Source organism: Saccoglossus kowalevskii, chromosome 18 (genome assembly GCF_978046115.1).
Source record: "Saccoglossus kowalevskii chromosome 18, keSacKowa6.1, whole genome shotgun sequence".
Taxonomy (NCBI): domain Eukaryota; kingdom Metazoa; phylum Hemichordata; class Enteropneusta; family Harrimaniidae; genus Saccoglossus; species Saccoglossus kowalevskii.
The window spans coordinates 8,571,134-8,598,137 of record NC_140658.1 but is presented as its reverse complement, the minus strand read 5'-3'; the positions used below and the strand labels follow the sequence as shown (position 1 = coordinate 8,598,137).

The following is a 27,004-nucleotide window of genomic DNA, read 5'->3' as shown; positions in this document are numbered from 1 at the left end:
CAGGATAGAGCTGTGACTAACCTGTACATTGTGGTTCTATACCAACTGACCAACTACTAGTATCCATGCATTGTTTATATGGTGTACCACTACCACTATGATAGTAACCATCTACACATTGATAATATACAGTGTGTTGATAGGTATAGTCAGTATTGGTATGGTATGCATTAGAGAATGATGGTGGGACACCACATGATACAGCTGAAATAAACACAACATGTTGATGATAAACCGAATAAATGTAATAGATAAACTGTCAGTATTCACATATCGTTTACACATTTTACCGATATTTCTATGACATTATGTATTTACATTTTGAAAGTATACTTGTTATAGGTGTTGACAGCATCAATTAGATAGGCACTGGAGAATGATGGTGGTACACTGCGTAATGTAGTGTTTTGATGTTAAATTGAATAACTTGCATGTACATTTTGGTTCTATACCAACTGACCAACTACTAGTATCCATACATTGTTTATTTGGTGTATCACTACCACTATGATAGTAACCATCTACACATTGATAGTATACAGTGTTTGGATAGGTATAGTCAGTATGGGTATGGTAGGCATTAGAGAATGATGGCGGGACACCACAGGATACAGCTGAAATGAAAAAAAAAAGTTTTAATTTTTAACTGAGTAACTAACCTTTACATTGTGACCAACTGCCAGTATCCATGCATTGTTTACATGGTGTACCATACTATGATAGAAACCATTCACACGCCATCTGTGCAACTCAATTATATCATATACACATAATAACACATTAAATGCGTTGCTTCGTGCATTGCATTGCTTTGATACTTTTCCCTACGATTTCCTATGTAACACCGTCTTCAGCTTTAATTACGAATTATACATATTGTGGAAGCTACTATTTTTCAAACTAAGTCGAATAAAATTTACTTCAGAAATTAGAGGGTGGTCCAGTCTTATACAAAAAATATTGATAGAATAGGTGGCTCTTTAAGCGTGACGTTATGTCGTACCAGAAGCCTTCTCTGGTGGCTTGGTCACGGTGGCTGATGATGACACCAAGAGTTTAGCAACCCGCTCACGGAAATAAATGTGAAAACTATTGTTGAGACCACATTCGTGATAGGTTATGCATCCGCCATGTCACACTGGAACTGTTGTCATGCCTGGTACAATTTGCGATGCAATGTGCCAGCTCACTAGGCTGCCATTTTTGTTTCATTCATGATGCAGTGAGAAGGGCAATGGTTAATTGGTACCTACTTGATGTGCCGTCATTGTCGTCGTGTCACGCGTATTATCATAGACACAAAGATTGAAAAAAAGTTCACCAAATCTATTTCTTATTTGAACCATCTCACAAGATCCTTTTGTTTTTGGGCTCAATTGCACTTTCCTGATTTATTGATTTCCATTCAAATTAAAAGTTACTTTTATCAATTTATCTCCTGATGCACACATAATGTTGATGCCACAATAGGAACGGAAATGTTCTAATGGCTAACCTGTGCATGTAGGTATATTATTACTCCACTGTCCATCATCCTGACACGATATGAGCCTTTCTCCAATCAATCCATATCCTGATTTACAGGTAAAAGTGATGACGTCACCATGGTTAAAAATATCACTGTGGTGTGCAGATGAGATGATCAAGTGATCCGTGACTGTGGGTGTTGTGCACAGTTGCAGAGATGTATCTAAAATATGAATTCAAAAATATTCGTGACATAAGTTGAATGAACTTCAAATAATGTAGAAAATTTGCAGTGTTTTGTTGATCGTTTAATACCTTGATAAGCTATAACAAATCCTTTATCTGTGCTGCTATGATTTGAGAAAAACTGAAGCCATAATGCATTGCTGGAACTGTTGACTGTAAGAACCCCTTCATAGCTATTTATACCAGTATAATTAAGCAATATTGTCGAATGAACATTTCCATCTCTGATAGTCAAGAAATCACCACTGGATAATTTCATCATCAGTATACTAAGTTCGATGATATTATTGTCTGATACAGTTATAGTCCATATACATGAGTGATTAGGAGGATATAAACCAGGAAAGTTTGGAGAATATATATAACCAGTATCAGTAGTGTAGTCTCCCCCACATGCACCAATATATGCTGTAAAATATAGAGATATTGACATATCATATTACTTGTACGCATTCTATGAACAATAAGATACAGGGTTATTTAAGACCTTTATGCATATCATAGAATACTTGCATAAAGTGTTGTGGGGTGAATTCGCTCGATCGTTAAGATAGGTTATATATTTTATGTATTGAACATGACTGTATCGTCATGGTTATACAATTTCATCATTATTTCAATTTCCAAGTCTGTCAAAAAAAATATACAGATTTTAGTCGCACATATTGATGTTAAAAATAAAGATTTTTATAAGATTAAAGTGACATACTTACTATCATATACATCAAATTGCCAATCACCTGCACATGCTTGTTTGTAAGGATCAGTTCCAGTATCACCACTACATTGTTGACTACCATATTCTGTATACTCATTTATCATTTCTCCAGGTATAGCTTCTCCATATCGCCAATATTCAGTGTTTTCATCTCCACAGTAACATTCATCTGCACTCGACAGAACTGCTATTGATTTACCCTGCTCTCTACAAATATTTATACATGTAGGAATGTTAACTTCACTTGCAGGAATCTCCTTCTTAGTAGATACAGGAAACACTCTCATTGGATCTTTTTCTTTATAGCGACCACGAAAACCTGGAACTAATAGTTAACACGTCATGTAACGTGTCAACAATTGTATTTTTAATAATCAATTTGAAATTATAGCAGATATAAAATACATTACTGGTACATTACATACTAAATGTATTACAATAATATTTACATAGCAAGTGAGTTTGGTCTGATGCCCAGTAAGAATCACTCAACTATATTGTACAGTCATTAAATATTGAATATTATATAATATATACCACAATATTACTCACAGTAGCAAGTGACTCCAGCCTGATACATAGCTGTACATGTACATGAATCAATCCAATATATTGTACAGTCATCTAGTGATGTGGATGATACGTCACAGCTGATATTACATGCACTCACTGGCAGAACACTGACACCAAACTCACTGTTCTTCCACAGCCACATGACATCGACAAAACCTGAACATGACATTGGCATAGAGTTGTTCAGTTTTCTTTTTTCAGTGAGTCTACAGATTATTACAATTTTAGTCACGTTCGGTAAAACAAACCAGAATATCTAAATGCGTTTAATGTGTTCTTATGTTCTATTCCTATTTAACAAGTATTAGTACTAAAAACTTCATGTAGATTACATAAATATGCAGAAGACCGATATTCCGTCATGATTGTGAATAAAGATATAATTTGAGACATATACCCAGTTGTTTGCAAACTGTTCTTGCTTCCATCAGATTCCATTGCTGTGTATTCATCGCACATATAAATATCCATTCACCATTGTTCCTTCTTACCTCTACTCTTCCTTCAAATGGCGTTTGTCCACCCGAAAGTCGGACGTCAACTGAAATATAGAAATATTTCTACATCAAAGTCGTTGTTTAGTGATTAATACATTTTGTAAAATAAATGTGATTGGTTTGTCATTTGTTTACTTTATATATTCTTTGAACTATTACACGTGTGTCAATGATGATTAATATAAAACCACAATAACACATTTATATGATCTAATTGTTCGCTTTAGTGTAATTTAATATCGTTTTATTTTAGTAAGAATTAAATCGTCTGATTTATAATTGACGTTAGTTTCAAAGATACGTTTTTGAATTCAACAATATTTTCTTTAAACCACAGTAGCCATAATGTTCCTTGCTAACAATAATGATACTGTATTGTTTCATGCAGTGTGTAATAATAGCTCACTAATATCATCTTATCAAGAGAATGCAACATTTTCAAAAAAACACTTCAGTAATTATTAAAAACAGAAATATACTGGGTGATACGAACGTGACAATTTGATATCTTAACTTTTGTGGAAAATAGTTTTGTGGTCATTATTAAAGTTTTTGATCAGTGGAACATAATTTTTAAAATAAAATTCTTGATAATATAGTACCAGAAGCAGTAGGAAAAGCGATTTTCCTGTATATTCTTTTCAACGCCTACTGATAATATACCCACGTGTTTGAGGGTTTTATGATGCATTTCCTTCCTAAGGTTCTTCCACCAATTGCATTGATTTGTCAGTGTCATATCATATAATATAGCAGCTAGTGTCTAATTATTACAACTCATGTTCAATATTATTACGCCGATTGCTCACAATACAGTTGCTTGAGAGTCATGGAAACTGTGACTAATGACCACCGTTGAGATTATAAAAAAATAATGACTCGTGCAGTGATCCTACTGCGAATGCGTGCTTCATTTGTTTACATTATGCCATCATCATCCCGGTGTGGGACCAAAGCTTTGGTTCCACGACAGTTGGGATGAATAAAATGAAAGAAAATATTCAGCCCAGAAAGCTACTAAAGCTACGCCGCTGTGTTTTGAATGTGTTGCAGGAAGAAGAACACTTGCCTCAATTTTGAAGATATCAACAAGGAGGAACTTGCATCGCTGTTGGTATTGTTTTACACTGATGTTCGGAAAATAAACGCGAAGTACAGTTATTAACACGACACATGTTGAGTATACGGAAAATTGATAAGTTTTGTTATGCTAACAATAATTCAACCCATTGACCTGAAGAAGCTCACTATAGCGATATTATCAGCACTGAAAAGTATAGAAAAGTATAGGTCGGGAAAACCAGAGATAATTGACCACGGTTACGTCGTCAGATGGCCCCGAATATATTTACAAGGTAACCGATGAGATGGACAAATATCATGGAGTTAATGACGGCATTAGTGATAAGATTGGTGTTAATCACATTAATGTCGTTTCAGGTAAGTTTATTTGTATTAATTATTGCTGATTTGTAATAACAACGAACACAATTCTTTCTTTTGTTCTGTTACACCGAAATTAAACTATTAATTTTATTTTGTGCCGATCAGGTCTAGGACAATCATGAGAAATTCAAATATCGTTACCACCAAACATTAATTTTAGCAAATTTAGTAGTAAGGCAATATGATTTAACAATACACAATAATTGTTATAATACGAGTTTCCATTAGAACCCCATCTCGCGAAATTCCCATTTCACAACATTTACACTACATAACCAATGTAAATTCATATACAATTTGTTTTTTTTTCTCTCGATTACCTTTGCAAGAGTCGTGTACTGATATCAGTGCAATTGTTAAAACTCAGCTGAACGGCATTAGGTAATGACATTGTATATATGACAAAAGTTTGAACGTTAAACGCTTGGTGAATTATAGCCTGCAATTCAGTATTTGTCAGCTACACAACTTGAAATACATTCTGTGCACGTACACGGTAATATAACAATAACGTGGATATAATGGTAACTGTTGGTACCATTGAGGTGAGGTAACAAGAAAGTGTCTGAAAATAGGCATTCAGATACCTTTAGCTATATTGAATTACCGTAGAGTTTGAATAGGTGTATTAGTAATAACAGAATCTGAACTGGAAGCTTCTAGCACCGTGTCTGCATCAATAGTATTGATATTTCAACGAAACGTGACCACTAATGAATACGATACGATTAATATTACACGATATTATAGCATGGTATCTTCATATTCACAAGCTAGAAGCGTACACGGAAGGCGTAGTGTAAATTAGAAATCACTAAAGCACTTCATTAGAACTATATTGTGTTGTCCATTCCATACAAAACCAATAGTGCCACGTCTGTAATACGGTGTATGCTGAAACAGCAAAATGAACTTACCTTGTCCATTAACGGTGGCAAAAGTGCCAATACTAACAACACATAGTATTATGACTGACACATGTAGTTCCATAATATTATACCCTGCACTGTGTTTACACATAACTTACGCTGTCTCGCGGTAGAACTAATAATGGAAAGTACAATGACGCATTCATATGTAAATAAGATTAGTAGTGCAGTTGCCTTCAGCGCAGGGTCAGTCTCCTAGGGTATTATCAAGTAAGGATTCCCAAATGTTTAATTTATGACAAACAATATAACCAATTTATCATAACAATGAATACAAAAGGCGATAAACACATTCCATTGTTCTTTTTATTCTCAGGGGAAAAACGCCATCGTTCTACTTAAATACAAAATCTCTGTAAAACGCTTCTGTGACGTCAAAATGATGTATGTGGGTGATGGCAATGTTGTTCAAGTCAACTGTGTTTGGTCGGAAAGTCTTTTGTTCATCTAGTATGTTAAAATCATAATCTTCATTGATGTACGACTGCAGATCAAAACAACTCATTCAAGGCCATCATATCACAATTGTTTTATGCCGTGGAAATATTTTGTCATTTGATGGCGCAGTTTAGAGGAAAGATGTATTGTACTTCTTCTTCAAGCGCATCGACTCATCGGATCGAAAAGCATACAGGTGAACAGCTAAGACTATGATTGAATTGTCGTGGATTGAAAATAAGCGGGCAAAAATTACTTAAAGATAGAAAAAGCGATTAAACGTGTTTTCGTTTGATTTCTCTTGCCATATTCCCAGTGACATTTTTTCTATGTAATTAGATCCCCCCCCAAATAATCTTACAGTCACCATAAGAACATTTTTTGGTAGCAACCACCTTGTCTAATATGTGTAGAATAGTTAGGTTGGGTGCATAAATTGATGCTAATGAGACAGAATAAAACGTAAGATGTAGTTATGTCAAACGATATAGTCGTCCGCATTTCAATAAATTATTATTATAGTGTCGAAATGGAAACTCTGACCAACGCTATTACGTAACCAAAATTGTCCTTTCGTTTAGGGCCGTATTATCTTCTAATTGCAGCGAATTAGCAAATCTGCCCGTTCCCTTTAGTTTGTGCCTGTTGCGAGATGAGACGGCAATATAACGTCGTGAGATTGAGTTGAAAGCGATAACGTAACAAGAACGCTGGTTATCACTGAGAATATTATTTGTATCAAGCCATTTCACTATTCTTTTGTTAATAATAATTGTAAAAAACTTACCGAAACAACTCAATAGGGAAATGCCACGATAATTAGTGGTGTCGTGTATGTTACCTTTCTTTAAAATTGGACAAATCAGTGCGTTTGACCAGGTCTCTGGGAAATGCCCACTATTCAAAATCAAATTAAAGACCTTTGTATAACACTTGATAAGATCTTGATTACTATTTTTGAATAACTCATTTCTAAAGCCATCAAACCCGGGTTGTTTTTTTAATTTTTAATTTATTTATTGCAGCTGTCACTTCCTCCGTACTAATCTCCATATCAAGTTGTACAGTATCAATATAATCTTGTCGTGTATTATCATGAGTGGGAATTTCAGAGCCCACTGTCTCGGACACTGGCACTTTACTCAAACGCTCAAAATAATTAAACCAATCTGTGTTCGAAATATTTGGGTTTGTCCCAGTTTCTGACTGGGTAAGCCTACGAAATTTACCCCAAAATGAATAATCTTTTGAAAAACAACTTGATTCCAAATCAATAATTTGTTTTTTTTCCGGTATTCACGCTTCTTCCGTTTCAGCATTTTCTTATAAACACGTTTTGTATTCGCCAAAGTACAGTATACCGTTCGATTTGTCGGATCCCTATTTATGTATTTATAAAGTTCGTTGACCTCGCTTCTCATTTCCTTGCACTCAATGTCAAACCAAGGTTTCTTTATAGTTATTTTTCCCCCACGCCTTTTTCTCTATCATTGCAGTTTTCGAAACTTTGTGTAAGATATTCTCGATATCACACAGTGCCAATTCAACCCCATTTTTGTCAATATTATAATTATTTTGTTTTCAATTCATTAATCTCAGCCGTTATTGCTGGTGTATTATATGTTTCGATAAAATCTGCCCGACTTTCACCCCTCAAGTCATACATTATCGCCGCATGGCTTTCAGCATCGAACACGTTTCTATCCTGATACTTATTTCCGATTTCCTGTTCAGAAAATTCACAAAATACCACCGTTAATATTAAAAGTGAATGGTCAGAATGCCGTGTGATATCACCGACCCTAAAGTCTTTCAAAAAATCACCTGTTAACATCGAATCAGAAACCATCACGTAATCAACTGTACTGACACCCAATGCTATGCCATTACGTATTTGGAAACATGTGTATTTCCCCGGTATGTCTGTACCAAATCTTCCATTCAAAATTCTCATTCTAGTACTAATACACATATTTAACAATAATTCACCATATTTATTAATTACTTTGTCACTATTTTGACGCAGTTCAATTGGGTCATCAGTGACGTAATCGTCCGGCAATGGTAAATGATTTGTTCCATCTAATTTAACATAATCACACATGTTTCCAGTCCTGGCATTCATGTCCCCACAAATGATTACGTCACCCTGATCATTGTATTTACATAGTTGTTGTTCAATTGAGCCAAATGGTGTAATATTGGCATTCCTAAGTACGTTACCTGTTGAGTGTTCAGGTACGATGAAGGTGAAGCAAATAAACCAATCTCTAGTTCTCCTGCTTTTTTGTACCGAAATTCTAAACCGAATTAAATCATCGTTACTTTCCACTAATTCCATTAGATTTGCAAACTCTAATCGAATCAAAATGAGAAAACCTCCCGCTTCCCTCCTAGCCCTTTTGTGTTTCCTACTCCTATGAAAAGTGTAGGTCACGTACCCATTTATATCGACCTGCTTTTCTCTAGGTAGCCAAGTTTCACTTAAACCTAAACAATCATATGCAGCTATACAACTTAAAAACTCGTCATCCTGAGTTTTATCACCCAGCCCATGTACATTCCAATACCCGATTCGTAATTCAAAATCGTTATGTACGTACGTATGAGTCCCCCTTACGTTCTAGTCATCGTTCTTCTCAGTTTCTTTATTCCTTCCATTTTGTACTTTGTTATAAATATTACCATCGATATACAATTTGTCGGCGACGAGAAATGCTCTTTTATTATCACGACGGGCTTGTTTAAGCAATGGCATCAATTCACGTCGTTTTTGTAAAACTCCCTGGCTGTAGTCTTCTCTTACCGAATACGCAGTATCCTTCAGATTTCCCGCTGATTTTCTAACTTTCTCGCGATCTTTATATCTAACAAATCGTGCAATTATTCCTCTCGGTCTATCTTTACTGCGTTGGCCATGTAGCCGATGAACCCGTTGAAATTCAATTGCCATGGCGTCTGGCTCAGGTATTTTTAGCTCGTCACGTATAAATTTCAAATTTAAATAATAAATCAAGTTCGTCATTACGAAAATTGACCTTTCTTAACTCATGTGTTGTTTCGTCGAGTTTCTTTTGTAACACCTGGATAACGTTCTGACTAAATTCCAACGAAGCCACCACGTCATCAAGTCGTTTGTCAAGTTTTCCTAAATCGTTGGCAATACGTTTTACCTCAATTTCTATATTATCCAGTTTATCAAGTTTGTCCAGTTTAGACAATATTGTATCCAATTTAGGTTCATGTTGAGTTCTATCAGTTGCTTCAGTCTGAGTAGTTACGTAATCATCGTCTTCTCCTTTACCAGCACCGCCATTGTCTGTACGTGGTCGAAGACCATCGCGTTTGCTTTGCTTACCTTGTCCTGGCATGGTCAAAATGAACGGTTCCCAGTCAAATTTGGTCAGAAGAGCTGCGTTACAACTTCATATATCTTTATGACCACAACTACGACAAAAACTATAACGAACAAACCTAAAATCAAGATATCAATGCAGATATATTACTGGATATGTGTGAATCAAGTTCGTGATGATGGCACTTGAAGTTTGTCACTGCAATGTTACAATTAGATCATACGCTGGATAAATGTGGAAAAGAACTAAAAGCGGTCTGTAGGGTCTTGACATTTTTCCAGAATCGCTTCAGTGTCAAAAGCCATATACAAGTCTAGATCGACCACCATACAAAGAATAGTAACTATGCTGGGACCTGTTGTTGGCATCTCTACTCTGTATTCAATACAAATTAATCAATGTTATTTCACTCATTTAATGTCGCTTCCATGAATATCGAAAATATATAGACATCTGTTTTCATAATACACTAGTATGAGTATTGTGTGAATAAGACATATTTCAATAACTTGTTCTATTAACCTGAAAATGACACTGGGGGTAACAGGCAACATGATTTTATACCACATGTGTACTACAATTTACCGAAAAAAGTAGGAATGGCCATTTGTAACATTTTCACGAAGATAGATGAATATCCAAATTGCCCGGGAGCACTTGTTAACATCTCTTCTTATCTCGTGGCTTTAACTATATCATCTTTATCATGATTTACGACATTCTTATCCAACATAATAATCATGGGAATTTGTTCTATGCAGTGCATCTTTGTAGAATAGGTTCGCTAGCATGCTCATTCTGACGAATCATTTACGTTCAAGGGTTTCTATTAGGGTTTCCCGTTTGTTATCATTGAACAGGAAGATTTGTAGTTTGCTGAAAATTATGTTTATGTCATCAGTATTGCAGATTCCCGCTATTTCCTGGTTAGTCGTTATATAACTAAACGTGTTCCTTATCGGGATTACTATTTATTTTGTAGATTTTTTTACTACCTTTAATCATTTATTAAAATATTTTGAAGTTTCCCTTGGTCAATACATTAACTCACCAATTCTCTGTCAACAATTTTACAATTGCAGGATTGTGTTTTTAAAACTGAAAATCAAATAACATAACATAAGTTGACTATGACTACGTTATGTGGGAATTTTCAATCTAAAATCAGGCATTGTGGTGGCCTCGCTGCACATTGTACAAATATAATTCAGACATAACAATTCACTCATTTTATTACATGTTGCTAAACAAATCACAGTATATACAGGATTCAACTTAAAATTTCATTTCGTATTCGGCACTTCTTCATAGTCGCTAATGCCACTTTCTTGGGTTTCTGGTTCATCTTGATACATTGGCCGATTGTTCAGTGATTGGTACACGTCAATTGAGATACCAGTAAGATTTAACGATGTATAATTATCTTCCTCTAAATTTATCTGTGTTGCCGGGTCAATTTCGTAATTTGTTGTACGATTTCTGTATTGAATATGAAAATACAAAATGTATAGAACATTTTGAATTAGAGAAATGATACATCAATATATTCAAATATGTATTAACATACTCATAAAAACGAAATATTTTTCAAACTGTTTGTCATTGGTCTTACCGTAATTTTCGACAGAGATACTGTGCGAAAAACGTCACACTGGCTCCCAATAAAAACGACAGTACTGTACTGACTGCAAGGATATCTATCAAAAGAATATCGTAAATGAATAATTTTGCTGAAGTGAATTTTTGATATTGTTCATTAGAACTTAGGTCGAAAAAAAAGAAAAATCTATCTAACAGGACTTTACCATTTGATGTATTTCCCAGGTTTTTATCTAATTTCGGATTGTAAATTCCTTCACAGCAACCTGCACACATCGTGCATGATATGTTGAATTTGTCTGATATATCTGATGTATTAGTCTTCTCTGTTTCTGTTGAGTATTCGAATGAATAAGCCGTCGACTCCCTGGGAATCTTACTATAGAAAGATGTTGGCGTATAGGTTACAACCGTTTTTGTTGGAATGGCTGAAAATAAAAATAATGCAAATTGGATACATACATCAAACCCTATTGCTTAACTCTAGTTATTATTATTATTATTATTATTATTATTATTATTATTATTATTATTATTATTATTATTATTATTATTATTATTATTATTGCTAACTCACCTAAACACTGTGGTTCTATACCAACTGACCAACTACTAGTATCCATACATTGTTTATATGGTGTACCACTACCACTATGATAGTAACCATCTACACATTGATAGTATACAGTGTTTGGATAGGTATAGTCAGTATTGGTATGGTATGCATTAGAGAATGATGGTGGGACACCACATGATACAGCTGAAATAAACACAACATGTGGATGATAAACCAAATAAATGTAATAGATAAACTGTCAGTATTCACATATCGTTTACACATTGTACCGATATTTCTATGACATTATGTATTTACATTTTGAAAGTATACTTTTTATAGGTGTTGACAGCATCAATTAGGTAGGCACTGGAGAATGATGGTGGTACACTGCATAATGTAGTGTTTTGATGTTAAATTGAATAACTTACCTGTACATTGCGGTTCTATCCCAACTGACCAACTACTAGTATCCATACATTGTTTATATGGTGTATCACTACCACTATGATAGTAACCATCTACACATTGATAGTATACAGTGTTTGGATAGGTATAGTCAATATTGGTATGGTAGGCATTAGAGAATGACGGTGGAACACCACAAGATACAGCTAAAATGAGAACAATATGCTGATTTTGAAATGGACTAGACTTTACTTTGTGGTTCTACTCCAAGTTACACACTACCAGAAAACATACATTGTTTATATGGTACATTACTTTTACAATGATAGTAAAAATCTACACACTGAAATTAAACATTGTTTTGGTAGGTATAGTCAGTATTAATATGGTAGGCATTGGAAATTAATGATGCCGCACCATATGATTGAGCTGAAATAAAACACTATGCTAATATTGTTGAACCGAATCACTAAATTGCACATTGTGGCAAAGCCAACTAACCAATTACCAGTTCCATGTTGGGTCACCCCAGGATAGAGCTGTGACTAACCTGTACATTGTGGTTCTATACCAACTGACTAACTACTAGTATCCATGCATTGTTTATATGGTGTACCACTACCACTATGATAGTAACCATCTACACATTGATAGTATACAGTGTGTTGATAGGTATAGTCAGTATTGGTATGGTATGCATTAGAGAATGATGGTGGGACACCACATGATACAGCTGAAATAAACACAACATGTGGATGATAAACCGAATAAATGTAATAGATAAACTGTCAGTATTCACATATCGATTACACATTGTACTGATATTTCTATGACATTATGTATTTACATTTTGAAAGTATACTTTTTATAGGTGTTGACAGCATCAATTAGGTAGGCACTGGAGAATGATGGTGGTACACTGCATAATGTAGTGTTTTGATGTTAAATTGAATAACTTACCTGTACATTGCGGTTCTATCCCAACTGACCAACTACTAGTATCCATACATTGTTTATAGGGTGTATCACTACCACTATGATAGTAACCATCTACACATTGATAGTATACAGTGTTTGGATAGGTATAGTCAATATTGGTATGGTAGGCATTAGAGAATGACGGTGGAACACCACAAGATACAACTAAAATGAGAACAATATGCTGATTTTGAAATGGACTAGACTTTACTTTGTGGCTCTACTCCAATTTACACACTACCAACAAAACATACATTGTTTATATGGTACATTACTTTTACAATGATAGTAACAATCTACAAACTGAAATTAAACATTGTTTTGGTAGGTATAGTCAGTATTAATATGGTAGGCATTGAAAATTAATGATGCCGCACCATATGATTGAGCTGAAATAAAACACTATGCTAATATTGTTGAACCGAATCACTAAATTGCACATTGTGGCAAAGCCAACTAACCAATTACCAGTTCCATGTTGGGTCACCCCAGGATAGAGCTATGACTAACCTGTACATTGTGGTTCTATACCAACTGACTAACTACTAGTATCCATGCATTGTTTATATGGTGTACCACTACCACTATGATAGTAACCATCTACACATTGATAGTATACAGTGTGTTGATAGGTATAGTCAGTATTGGTATGGTATGCATTAGAGAATGATGGTGGGACACCACATGATACAGCTGAAATAAACACAACATGTGGATGATAAACAGAATAAATGTAATAGATAAACTGTCAGTATTCACATATCGATTACACATTGTACTGATATTTCTATGACATTATGTATTTACATTTTGAAAGTATACTTTTTATAGGTGTTGACAGCATCAATTAGGTAGGCACTGGAGAATGATGGTGGTACACTGCATAATGTAGTGTTTTGATGTTAAATTGAATAACTTACCTGTACATTGCGGTTCTATCCCAACTGACCAACTACTAGTATCCATACATTGTTTATAGGGTGTATCACTACCACTATGATAGTAACCATCTACACATTGATAGTATACAGTGTTTGGATAGGTATAGTCAATATTGGTATGGTAGGCATTAGAGAATGACGGTGGAACACCACAAGATACAACTAAAATGAGAACAATATGCTGATTTTGAAATGGACTAGACTTTACTTTGTGGCTCTACTCCAATTTACACACTACCAACAAAACATACATTGTTTATATGGTACATTACTTTTACAATGATAGTAACAATCTACAAACTGAAATTAAACATTGTTTTGGTAGCTATAGTCAGTATTAATATGGTAGGCATTGGAAATTAATGATGCCGCACCATATAATTGAGCTGAAATAAAACACTATGCTAATATTGTTGAACCGAATCACTAAATTGCACATTGTGGCAAAGCCAACTAACCAGTTACCAGTTCCATGTTGGGTCACCCCAGGATAGAGCTGTGACTAACCTGTACATTGTGGTTCTATACCAACTGACTAACTACTAGTATCCATGCATTGTTTATATGGTGTACCACTACCACTATGATAGTAACCATCTACACATTGATAGTATACAGTGTGTTGATAGGTATAGTCAGTATTGGTATGGTATGCATTAGAGAATGATGGTGGGACACCACATGATACAGCTGAAATAAACACAACATGTGGATGATAAACCGAATAAATGTAATAGATAAACTGTCAGTATTCACATATCGATTACACATTGTACTGATATTTCTATGACATTATGTATTTACATTTTGAAAGTATACTTTTTATAGGTGTTGACAGCATCAATTAGGTAGGCACTGGAGAATGATGGTGGTACACTGCATAATGTAGTGTTTTGATGTTAAATTGAATAACTTACCTGTACATTGCGGTTCTATCCCAACTGACCAACTACTAGTATCCATACATTGTTTATAGGGTGTATCACTACCACTATGATAGTAACCATCTACACATTGATAGTATACAGTGTTTGGATAGGTATAGTCAATATTGGTATGGTAGGCATTAGAGAATGACGGTGGAACACCACAAGATACAACTAAAATGAGAACAATATGCTGATTTTGAAATGGACTAGACTTTACTTTGTGGCTCTACTCCAATTTACACACTACCAACAAAACATACATTGTTTATATGGTACATTACTTTTACAATGATAGTAACAATCTACAAACTGAAATTAAACATTGTTTTGGTAGCTATAGTCAGTATTAATATGGTAGGCATTGGAAATTAATGATGCCACACCATATGATTGAGCTGAAATAAAACACTATGCTAATATTGTTGAACCGAATCACTAAATTGCACATTGTGGCAAAGCCAACTAACCAATTACCAGTTCCATGTTGGGTCACCCCAGGATAGAGCTGTGACTAACCTGTACATTGTGGTTCTATACCAACTGACTAACTACTAGTATCCATGCATTGTTTATATGGTGTACCACTACCACTATGATAGTAACCATCTACACATTGATAGTATACAGTGTGTTGATAGGTATAGTCAGTATTGGTATGGTATGCATTAGAGAATGATGGTGGGACACCACATGATACAGCTGAAATAAACACAACATGTGGATGATAAACCGAATAAATGTAATAGATAAACTGTCAGTATTCACATATCGATTACACATTGTACTGATATTTCTATGACATTATGTATTTACATTTTGAAAGTATACTTTTTATAGGTGTTGACAGCATCAATTAGGTAGGCACTGGAGAATGATGGTGGTACACTGCATAATGTAGTGTTTTGATGTTAAATTGAATAACTTACCTGTACATTGCGGTTCTATCCCAACTGACCAACTACTAGTATCCATACATTGTTTATAGGGTGTATCACTACCACTATGATAGTAACCATCTACACATTGATAGTATACAGTGTTTGGATAGGTATAGTCAATATTGGTATGGTAGGCATTAGAGAATGACGGTGGAACACCACAAGATACAACTAAAATGAGAATAATATGCTGATTTTGAAATGGACTAGACTTTACTTTGTGGCTCTACTCCAATTTACACACTACCAACAAAACATACATTGTTTATATGGTACATTACTTTTACAATGATAGTAACAATCTACAAACTGAAATTAAACATTGTTTTGGTAGCTATAGTCAGTATTAATATGGTAGGCATTGGAAATTAATGATGCCACACCATATGATTGAGCTGAAATAAAACACTATGCTAATATTGTTGAACCGAATCACTAAATTGCACATTGTGGCAAAGCCAACTAACCAATTACCAGTTCCATGTTGGGTCACCCCAGGATAGAGCTGTGACTAACCTGTACATTGTGGTTCTATACCAACTGACTAACTACTAGTATCCATGCATTGTTTATATGGTGTACCACTACCACTATGATAGTAACCATCTACACATTGATAGTATACAGTGTGTTGATAGGTATAGTCAGTATTGGTATGGTATGCATTAGAGAATGATGGTGGGACACCACATGATACAGCTGAAATAAACACAACATGTTGATGATAAACCGAATAAATGTAATAGATAAACTGTCAGTATTCACATATCGTTTACACATTGTACCGATATTTCTATGACATTATGTATTTACATTTTGAAAGTATACTTTTTATAGGTGTTAACAGCATCAATTACGTAGGCACTGGAGAATGGTGGTGGTACACTGCATAATGTAGTGTTTTGATGTTAAATTGAATAACTTACCTGTACATTGCGGTTCTATCCCAACTGACCAACTACTAGTATCCATACATTGTTTATATGGTGTATCACTACCACTATGATAGTAACCATCTACACATTGGTAGTATACAGTGTTTGGATAGGTATAGTCAGTATGGGTATGGTAGGCATTAGAGAATGATGGCGGGACACCACAGGATACAGCTGAAATGAAAAAAAAAAGTTTTATTTTTTAACTGAGTAACTAACCTTTACATTGTGATCAACTACCAGTATCCATGCATTGTTTACATGGTGTACCATACTATGATAGAAACCATTCACACGCCATCTGTGCAACTCAATTATATCATATACACATAATAACAAAGTAAATGCGTTGCTTCGTGCATTGCATTGCTTTGACACTTTTCCCTACGATTTCCTATGTAACACCGTCTTCAGCTTTAATTAGGAATTATACATATTGTGGAAGCTACTATTTTTCAAACTAAGTCGAATAAAATTTACTTCAGAAATTAGAGGGTAGTCCAGTCTTATACAAAAAATATTGATAGAATAGGTGGTTCTTTAAGCGTGACGTTATGTCGTACCAGAAGCCTTCTCTGGTGGCTGGGTCACGGTGGCTGATGATGACACCCAGAGTTTAGCAACCCGCTCACGGAAATAAATGTGAAAACTATTGTTGAGAACACATTCGTGATAGATTATGCATCCGCCATGTCACACTGGAACTGTTGTCATGCCTGGTACAATTTGCGATGCAATGTGCCAGCTCACTAGGCTGCCATTTTTGTTTCATTCATGATGCAGTGAGAATGGCAATGGTTAATTGGTACCTACTTGATGTGCTGTCATTGTCGTCGTGTCACGCGTATTATCATAGACACATGGATTGAAAAAAAAGTTTACTAAATCTATTTCTTATTTGAACCATCTCACAAGATCATGTTGTTTTGGGGTTCAATTGCACTTTCCTGATTTATTGATTTCCATTCAAATTAAAAGTTACTTTTATCTATTTATCTCCTGATGCAAACATAATTTTGATGCCACAATAGGAACGGAAATGTACTAATGACTAACCTGTGCATGTAGGTATATTATTACTCCACTGTCCATCATCCTGACACGATATGAGGCTTTCTCCAATCAATCCATATCCTGATTTACAGGTAAATGTGATGACGTCACCATGGTTAAAAATATCGTTCTGGTGTGCAGATGAGATGATCAAGTGATCCGTGACTGTGGGTGTTGTGCACAGTTGCAGAGATGTATCTAAAATATGAATTCAAAAATATTCGTCACATAAGTTGAATGAACTTCAAATAATGTAGATAATTTGCAGTGTTTATGTGATCGTTCAATACCTTGATAAGCTATAACAAATCCTTTATCAGTGCCGTTATGATTTGAGAAAAAATGCAGCCACAGTGCATTGCTGGAACTGTTGAGTTTGACGACATCAACATAGCTACCAGTATAAATACCCAACGTTGTCGAATGTACATTTCCATCTCTGATAGTTAAGAAATCACCACTGGATAATCTCATCATCAGTATACTAAGTTCGATGATATTATTGTCTGATACAGTTATAGTCCATATACATGACTGGTTAGGAGGATAGAAACCAGGAAAGTTTGGGGAATATATATAACCAGTATCAGTAGTGTAGTCTCCCCCACATGCACCAATATATGCTGTAAAATATAGAGATATTGACATATCATATTACTTGTACGCATTCTACGAACACTAATATACAGACTTCTTTAAGACCTTTATGCATATCATAGAATATTTGCATAAAGTTTTGTGGGGTTAATTCGCTCGATCGTTAACATAGGTTATTGATTTTATGTATTGAACATGATTGTATTGTCATGGTTATACAATTTCATCATTATTTAAATTTCGTAGTCTGTCAAAATAAAATACAGATTTTAGTCGCACATATTGATGTTAAAAGTAAAGATTTTCTCAGATTAAAGTGACATACTTACTATCATATACATCAAATTGCCAATCACCTGCACATGCTTGTTTGTAAGGATCAGTTCCAGTATCACCACTACATTGTTGACTACCATATTCTGTATACTCATTTATCATTTCTCCAGGTATAGCTTCTCCATATTGCCAATAGTCAGTGTTCTCATCTCCACAGTAACATTCATCTGCACTCGACAGGACTGCAATTGATTTACCCTGCTCTCTACACGTGTGTATACATATAGAAATAGTAATTTCACTTGCAGGAATCTCCGTCCTAGTAGATACAGGGAACATTCTCATTGGCTCTTTTTCTTTATAGCGACCAAGAAATCCTGGAACTAATAGTTAACATGTCATTTCAGGGGTCAACAATACATTACTAGTACATTACATACTAAATGTATTACAATAATACTTACATAGCAAGTGAGTTTTGCCTGATGCCTAGTATGAATCACTCAACTATATTGTACAGTCATTAAATGATGAAGATTATATAATATATACCACAATATTACTCACAGTAGCAAGTGACTCCAGCCTGATACATAGCTGTACATGTACATGTATCAGTCCAAGATATTGTACAGTCATTAAGTGATGTGGACGATACGTCACAGCTGATATCACACACACTCATTGGTAGATCACTGACACCAAACTCACTGTTCCCCCACAGCCACATGACATTGACAAAACCTGAAAATAGACATTGGCATAACGTTTACATTTTTCAGTGCGTCCACTGAATATTACAAATGTAAATGTTTGCGTTTGTTAAATATTAAAACAAAACAAGTATATCCAAAGTGCTCAATGTATTCTTATTTTGTATTTCTATTTCTGTTATAAAAAAAACAAAATAAAAGTATTAAAAACTTCCGTGGATTCCCTTGACATGCATAATACCGATATGAATGTTATTCCACGGCCACATGACATCGACAAAACCTGAACATGACATTGGCATAAAGTTGGTCAGTTTACTTTTTTCAGTGAGTCTAGAGATTATTACAATTTCAGTCAAGTTCGGTAAAACAAACCAGAATATCTAAATGCGTTTAATGTGTTCTTATGTTCTACTCCTATTTGAAAAGTATAAGTGCTAAAAACCTTATGTAGATTTCCTAAACATGCAGAAGACCGATATGCCGTCATGATTGTGAATAAAGATATAATTTGAGATATATACCCAGTTGTTTGCATACTGTTCTCGCTTCCATCAGACTCCATTGCTGTGTATTCATTGCACATATAAATATCCATTCACCATTGTCCCTTCTTACCTCTACTCTTCCTTCAAATGGCGTTTGTCCACCCGAAAGTCGGACGTCAACTGAAATATAGAAATATTTCTACATCAAAGTCGTTGTTTAGTGATCGTATTTATACATTTTGTAAATAAATGTGATTGGTTTGTCATTTGTTATTTTCTTTACATATTCTTTGAACTATTACACATGTGTGTCAATGATAATTAGTATAAAACTACAATAACACATTTATTTTACCTAATTGTTCGTTTAGTCTAATGTTAAATGTTTATAAGATTTAAATCGTCTGATTTATAATTGACAGCGTTAGTTTCAATAATATGTTTTTGAATTTGGCAATATTTTCTTTAACTCACACTAGCCATAATGTTCCTTGCTGACAATAATGATACTGTATTGTTTCATGCAGTGTGTAATAATAGCTCACTAACATCATCTTATCAAGAGAATGCAACATTTTCAAAAAAACACAGTAATTATTAAAAATAGAAATATACAGGGTGACACGAACATGACATTTGATATCTTAACTTTTGTGGAAAATAAATCTGGCCATCATTAAAGTTTTTGATCAGTGGAACATAATTTTTAAAATAATATTCTTGATAATATAGTACCGTAAGTAGTACCAGAAGGAGTAGGAAAAGCGATTTTCCTGTATATTCTTTTCAACGCTTATTGATAATATACCCACGTGTTTGAGGGTTTTATGATGCATTCCTCTTCTTAAGCTTCTTCCACCAATTGCATTGATTTGCCAGTGTCATATGATATAGCAGCTAGTGTCTAATTATTACAACTCATGTTCAATATTATTACGCCGATTGCTCACAATACAGTTGCTTGAGGGTCATGGAAACTGTGACTAATGACCACCGATGAGATTATAAAAAAATAATGACTCGTGCAGTGATCCTACTGCGAATGCGTGCTTCATTTGTTTACATTATGCCATCATCATCCCGGTGTGGGGCCAAAGCTTTGGTTTCACGGCAGTTGGAATGAATGAAATGAGAGAAAATATTCAGCCCAGAAAGCTACTAAAGCTACGCCGCTGTGTTTTGAGAGTGCTGCAGGGAGAAGAACACTTGCCTCAATTTTGAAGATATCAACAAGGAGGAACTTGCATCGGTGGTGGTATTGTTTTACACTGATGTTCGGAAAATAAACGCGAAGTACAGTTATTAACACGACACATGTTGAGAATACGGAAGATTGATAAGTTTTGTTATGCTAACACTAATTCAACCCGTTGACCTGAAGAAGCTCATTATATCGATATTATCAGCACTGAAAAGTATAGAAAAGTATAGGTCGGGAAAACCTGAGATAATTGACCAAGGTCACGTCGTCAGATGGCCCCGAATATATTTACAAGGTAACCGATGAGATGGACAAATATCATGGAGTTAATGACGGCATTAAGATTGGTGTTAATCACATTAATGTCGTTTCAGGTAAGTTTATTTGTATTAATTATTTCTGATTTGTAATAAAAACGAACACAATTCTTTTTTTTTGTTCTGTTACACCGACATTAAACTATTAATTTTAATTTGTGCCGATCAGGTTTAGGACAATCATGAGAAATTCAAATATCGTTACCACCAAACATTAATTTTAACAAATTTAGTAGTAAGGCAATATGATTTAACAATACACAATAATTCTTATAATACGAGTTGCCATTAGAACCCCATCTCGCGAAATTCTCATTTCACAACATTTACACTACATAACCAATGTAAATTCATATACAATTTGGCTTTTTTTCTCTCGATTACCTTTGCAAGAGTCGTGTACTGATATCAGTGCAATTGTTAAAACTCAGCTGAACGGCATTAGGTAATGGCATTGTATATATGACAAAAGTGTTAACGTTAAACGCTTGGTGAATTATAGCCTGCAATTCAGTAGTTGTCAGCTACACAACTTGAAATACATTCTGTGCACGTACACGGTAATATAACAATATCGTGGATATAATGGTAACTGTTGATACCATTGAGGTGAGGTAACAAGAAAGTGTCTGAAAATAGGCATTCAGATACCTTTAGCTATATTGAATTACCGTAGAGTTTGAATAGGTGTATTAGTAATAACAGAATCTGAACTGGAAGCTCCTAGCACCGTGTCTGCATCAATAGTATTGATATTTCAACGAAACGTGACCAATTATGAATACGATACGATTAATATTACACGATATCATAGCATGGTATCTTCATATTCACAAGCTAGAAGCGTACACGGAAGGCGTAGTGTAAATTAGAAATCACTAAAGCTCTTCATTAGAACTATATTGTGTTGTCCATTCCATACATAACCAATAGTGCCGCGTCTGTAATACGGTGTATGCTGAAACAGCAAAATGAACTTACCTTGTCCATTAACGGTGGCTAAAGTGCCAATACTAACAACACATAGTATTATGACTGACACATGTAGTTCCATAATATTATACCCTGCACTGCGTTTACACATAACTTACGCTGTCTCGCGGTAGAACTAATAATGGAAAGTGCAATGACGCATTCATATGTAAATAAGTTTAGTAATGCCGTTTAACACAGTTGCCTTCAGTGCAGGGTCAGTCTCCTAGCGTATTATCAAGTAAGGATTCCCAAATGTTTAATTGATAATGAACAATAGAACCAATTTATCAAAACAATGAATACAAAAGGCGATAAACACATTCCATTGTTCTTTTTATTCTCAGGGGAAAAACGCCATCGTTCTACTTAAATACATAATCTCTGTAAAATGCGCACTTTATTAATTAAACGCTTCTGTGACGTCAAAATGATGTATGTGGGTGATGGCAATGTTATTCAAGTCAACTGTGTTTGGTCGGAAAGTCTTTTGTTCATCTAGTATGTTAAAAACATAATCTTCATTGGTGTACGACTGCAGATCAAAACAATTCACTCAAGGCCATCATATCACAATTTTTTTTATGCCGTGGAAATATTTTGTCACTTGATGGCGCAGTTTATAGGAAAGATGTATTGTACTTCTTCTTCAAGCGCATCGACTCATCGGATCGAAAAGCATATAGGTGAACAGCTAAAACTATGATTGAATTGCCGTGGATTGAAAATAAGCGGGCAAAAATTACTTAAAGATAGAAAAGGTGATTAAACGTGTTTTCGTTTGATTTCTCTTGCCATATTCCCAGTGACATTTTTTGTATGTAATTAGATCTCCCTCCCCAAATATTCTTACAGTCACCATAATAAAAATTCTTGGTAGCAATCACATTGTCTAATATGTGTAGAATAGTTAGGTTTGGGTGCATAAATTGATGCTAATGAGACAGAATAAAACGTAAGACGTAGTTATGTGAAACGATATAGTCGTCCGCATTCCAATAAATTATTATTATAGTGTCGAAATGGAAACTATGACCAACGCTATTACGTAACCAAAATTGTCCTTTCCTTTAGTTCGTTCAGTGAATTGCAAACCGGGATATTCTACCAGTAAACATACGCTCTGTCGGCAAATGGTCAGGCTTGCTTGCTATGCATACACTTCACACTTGATTGGTATCCATATTATTATTTGAATTCACTTCAAAAAATCTTGGTATATTTACATTCTGATTTGGGATCGTGCAAAATAAATCTAATCTAGGTCATACGTAAAAACGTTCACTGACAACATAATCTTAATTCATTGAATATTCATTATGTCATATAATGTATTATCGATCATCGAACGGAGAACTATAGAATGTTGAAAAATAGAATCGGCTATTGGCAAGGCGGGTATCTTGCGATACTTATTGAAGCAACTACATGTTACCATAAATATAACTTTAAAAAAAATGCTTCTACAATCTGGATAATTTAATATTTGTGCGACAATACAAATCTATTGAATCTGCTGTATCTGGTCTAGTCTGTGTGTGTTTGTGCAGAGTAGAACCGTGGGACAAGGTACGAATTTGCAAAGCGCCACCACTGTATTTGTTTCAGACAATGTTTGACCTTTTCGCCTTGATGTGGCCGTTGGCACTGTGCCGGTTTGTACACAATTCCGTGACACGCTTCACTCTGGAATACTTAATCAGGTAGGCATTAATTTGTTTAACAATAACGGATCCCCGGGTACGTGTTTTAGAGAGTAAGATTATATGCACCAACATGTGTTAAACGACCCAAATTGATTCTTTTTGTGAATTTATAGAGATTTGCGAACTGTATCGGTGACAGTGGTTGTCAGAGTGAGTAACACCAGTCAAGGTAAATGTCAATATAAAAGTAGCTGTTGTACGCATGACGTAAGTGTCAATTTGCATCTAAATATCTGGAAGGGTAACACATCTATTTTAATGTATATGTGTGTGTATGTCGTCCAAGGACATTAGACAAGTGTGTTAACATGTGTTATATCAGAGACACATTTGCTTTGGAAAATTTGTGGAATAATACAAATGTAAGTTTCCCAGTTACACACACTGGTTTCCACGGGTAACTAGATATTAGTGAAATATATAACATATAAACAAATAGAGAAAAACATGAGTTTTATTAGCGACGTACATGAATATCGTAAAAAAATAGTCAAGTTTATGGTTGTAGAAGACGTTTGAAATCAAAATAACCAAATCTTGTATTGTAGTTTAAAATGGGGTGTAGCTTGTTTGTGCTGGTTTTAAACAAATCTTATGAAATACAGAAATAAACTAAATTTGTCATGTACATACTGAAAACTTTTCTTGATCGAGCCTATTCTTTCCAAGTGCTCACACCCTGGCGTCAGCGGTATACACACATTGTTCAAAATAAATTAATTTTTGAGTTAGCTGGATGAGTGTGTTGTTAACAATGAATCATTAGCTATGGTACTGCAACGGTATATCTTTTTCATCGCCGGTAATAATATTTCTTCCGTCAACGAACTGACTTTATTTATTCACATAACCGCATGTACTCAACTAGTCATGAAGAGTGGTCGCACAGTGATGATTGTCAAAGTTTTTGGATTTTGCAATTGATATTCGATATTGAGCCCTTTTATTGAGTTTTTGTTTTTAAATAACTTATCCTTGTTTTATAAACGACTAACGTGCACAATAATGCAATGGTACACGTAAACTATGATACGAGCACTGAACGAAAAATTCACATCAAGTCATATCCCGTATATTTATTATGAAACTCCTAGTGCAATCAAAGAGCAAACGCAATATATGTTCCACATTTAAATCAAAACACTACAGCATAACGTATATTAGTGTTTTTTTTTTACATTTTTCACTGCGAAGTTACTAATAATTGATTTTAGTCGAGAAGGAAAATATTCATATATTAATTGTTTTCTCACGTATAGTAGTACAAAATATTTTGCCTGCCGCCCTTGGGTATTATTTATATTATTAGCATATCAGCACTAATATAATTCAGTATACTAGTGATGGTTCCAAACATTGTAGCTGGTCTCTACCTAGGGTGACAGGTAATCAGGAAGACTGAAAGTATACATACATTTTTCATTGATATTAATAATGTGTTAATGTATATAGTAAGCCGGATATGATGCCAGTAAATTAATTGCACCATAGATGATTTGTAAATTATTTAAGAAGCCATAGGGCATGGCGTAATAACTTTTTGGAAATTATTTTTAAATTATTGTTAAATATATGCACGATTCTTCATGATATGGATATCAATTTGAAAGTAAAAGCTAAAATCATGTTATTATACAAGTCTGATGATTTTCGAATGTTTGTCATTGAGGGAGTTAATTAGGATACGTTTGATTAGTTGTGTTAAAAAGCGTATGACCTAAAATTGCGTAGTAAACCACCTACCAGTCTATATGTAAAAATATATAGTAATAATGTTTAAATAACATAAATAATTAAGCTAAATGCAGCCCTATTTATTGTATTAAACATCTCCTTTTTATTTGTACCATCGTACCAGCTTGTTATAGTTGACCATGTTACATTAGAGATCAATTGTAAATTATTTACCTCTTTTCATTAAGAACAAAGAAGGTAACATCATGATTTTGATGTTGTAGCAATTGAGATTAGCAATTTTAACAAACACTAAAAATGTTAAGCATTAATACAATACTATTTATTACTTGATGTGACATTGACAAAAATCATCTTCTGCTTTAACTAAAAACTATTTGTTAAACCCGTTTGAAGACAAATCTTTAGAGAAAATCATATTATAATTTGCTATGTAATCTTTTCCCAGTGATATAATTGGTCAAGTTGATGCCATATTGGAAAGAGCAGCATTCAGTGCTATTATGCCAGTTGAAAGAAACAAGTAGGTTTAATTTACATTATTCATATTATTCATATATTATGCATGAAATAAGAGTTAAATGTAATGAGGTCATAATGAATGTTTGTATATGATATCATTGCATAAACCCATATATTTAACGAAAATCAAACTGTATGCATTACGTAATAAAACAATAAATAAGTTAATTGATTAAGTTTCATTTTAATTGTATTGTTCAAATCTAAAAGTAAAAATATCATTTCATGATAATACTGAGAAAAAAAACATATCAACAATGCATACACATACAAGATACGGTCTTATTTTAGAGAACTTTGATCATACAATAATGTCAGGTAACTACTATTGGCTTCTTTATACTGCATTTCATACACAATGCTTGAACAAATATTTGGTGAGTTGGAACACAATGAAAAATTGAATTACAGAAATTAGAAAGATGTATTTTTTTCAATAAAATTGTGTACGATTTTCACCCACTGTCTTTCGCAAGTGATCAACTAAATATTGAGAAGATTGGTGAAAAA

At 34.3% G+C, this 27,004-nt stretch overlaps 3 protein-coding genes across 4 annotated transcripts; all 3 read right to left on the bottom strand.

The window, feature by feature from the left end:
- Positions 1 to 9: 9 nt before the first annotated feature.
- On the bottom strand, positions 10 to 5,980 carry LOC144355689 (scavenger receptor cysteine-rich domain-containing protein DMBT1-like). Of its 2 annotated transcripts, none has more exons than XM_085493404.1 (7): positions 5,865 to 5,980; positions 3,402 to 3,545; positions 2,984 to 3,160; positions 2,427 to 2,756; positions 1,783 to 2,121; positions 1,496 to 1,690; positions 10 to 614 (listed from the first exon to the last, which is right to left on the bottom strand). In XM_085493404.1, exons 1-7 carry the CDS (start codon positions 5,965 to 5,967, stop codon positions 355 to 357), a joined length of 1,548 nt encoding a protein of 515 aa, XP_085349530.1. In that variant the 5' UTR covers positions 5,968 to 5,980; the 3' UTR covers positions 10 to 354. The 2 variants fall into 2 exon arrangements, with proteins under 2 accessions (XP_085349530.1, XP_085349531.1); XM_085493405.1 differs by having other exon boundaries at positions 2,454 to 2,756.
- A 4,904-nt stretch (positions 5,981 to 10,884) lies between these two features.
- On the bottom strand, positions 10,885 to 12,750 carry LOC144360985 (uncharacterized). The gene is made up of 6 exons (XM_085493319.1): positions 12,735 to 12,750; positions 12,257 to 12,439; positions 11,847 to 12,029; positions 11,476 to 11,697; positions 11,283 to 11,367; positions 10,885 to 11,149 (listed from the first exon to the last, which is right to left on the bottom strand). Exons 1-6 carry the CDS (start codon positions 12,748 to 12,750, stop codon positions 10,954 to 10,956), a joined length of 885 nt encoding a protein of 294 aa, XP_085349445.1. The 3' UTR covers positions 10,885 to 10,953.
- Positions 12,662 to 22,701, bottom strand: LOC144355688 (uncharacterized). The gene is made up of 11 exons (XM_085493318.1): positions 22,581 to 22,701; positions 20,118 to 20,261; positions 19,448 to 19,624; positions 18,934 to 19,263; positions 18,298 to 18,630; positions 18,011 to 18,205; positions 16,946 to 17,128; positions 16,008 to 16,190; positions 15,070 to 15,252; positions 14,132 to 14,314; positions 12,662 to 13,376 (listed from the first exon to the last, which is right to left on the bottom strand). The coding sequence occupies exons 1-11, from the start codon at positions 22,681 to 22,683 to the stop codon at positions 13,117 to 13,119; spliced, it is 2,274 nt and encodes a 757-aa protein (XP_085349444.1). The 5' UTR covers positions 22,684 to 22,701; the 3' UTR covers positions 12,662 to 13,116.
- Between the last annotated feature and the right edge of the window lie 4,303 nt (positions 22,702 to 27,004).

What these genes read in the sequence shown, in the direction of transcription:
- LOC144355689 (XM_085493404.1), bottom strand. Translation starts at nt 5,967, where the DNA reads ATGTGTAAACACAGTGCAGGGTATAATATTATGGAACTACATGTGTCA. An exon ending in GGCTGGAGTCACTTGCTACT is followed by an intron (nt 2,757 to 2,983) that starts GTGAGTAATATT and finishes GTTAACTATTAG; the next exon opens with TTCCAGGTTTTCGTGGTCGC. An exon ending in GCAATTTGATGTATATGATA is followed by an intron (nt 2,122 to 2,426) that starts GTAAGTATGTCA and finishes TATATTTTACAG; the next exon opens with CATATATTGGTGCATGTGGG.
- LOC144360985 (XM_085493319.1), bottom strand. An exon ending in TATAGAACCACAGTGTTTAG is followed by an intron (nt 11,698 to 11,846) that starts GTGAGTTAGCAA and finishes TTTTATTTTCAG; the next exon opens with CCATTCCAACAAAAACGGTT. An exon ending in CCTGGGAAATACATCAAATG is followed by an intron (nt 11,368 to 11,475) that starts GTAAAGTCCTGT and finishes TTCTTTTGATAG; the next exon opens with ATATCCTTGCAGTCAGTACA.
- LOC144355688 (XM_085493318.1), bottom strand. Translation starts at nt 22,683, where the DNA reads ATGTGTAAACGCAGTGCAGGGTATAATATTATGGAACTACATGTGTCA. An exon ending in GATAGAACCGCAATGTACAG is followed by an intron (nt 16,191 to 16,945) that starts GTAAGTTATTCA and finishes TTCTCATTTTAG; the next exon opens with TTGTATCTTGTGGTGTTCCA. An exon ending in GATAGAACCGCAATGTACAG is followed by an intron (nt 13,377 to 14,131) that starts GTAAGTTATTCA and finishes TTCTCATTTTAG; the next exon opens with TTGTATCTTGTGGTGTTCCA.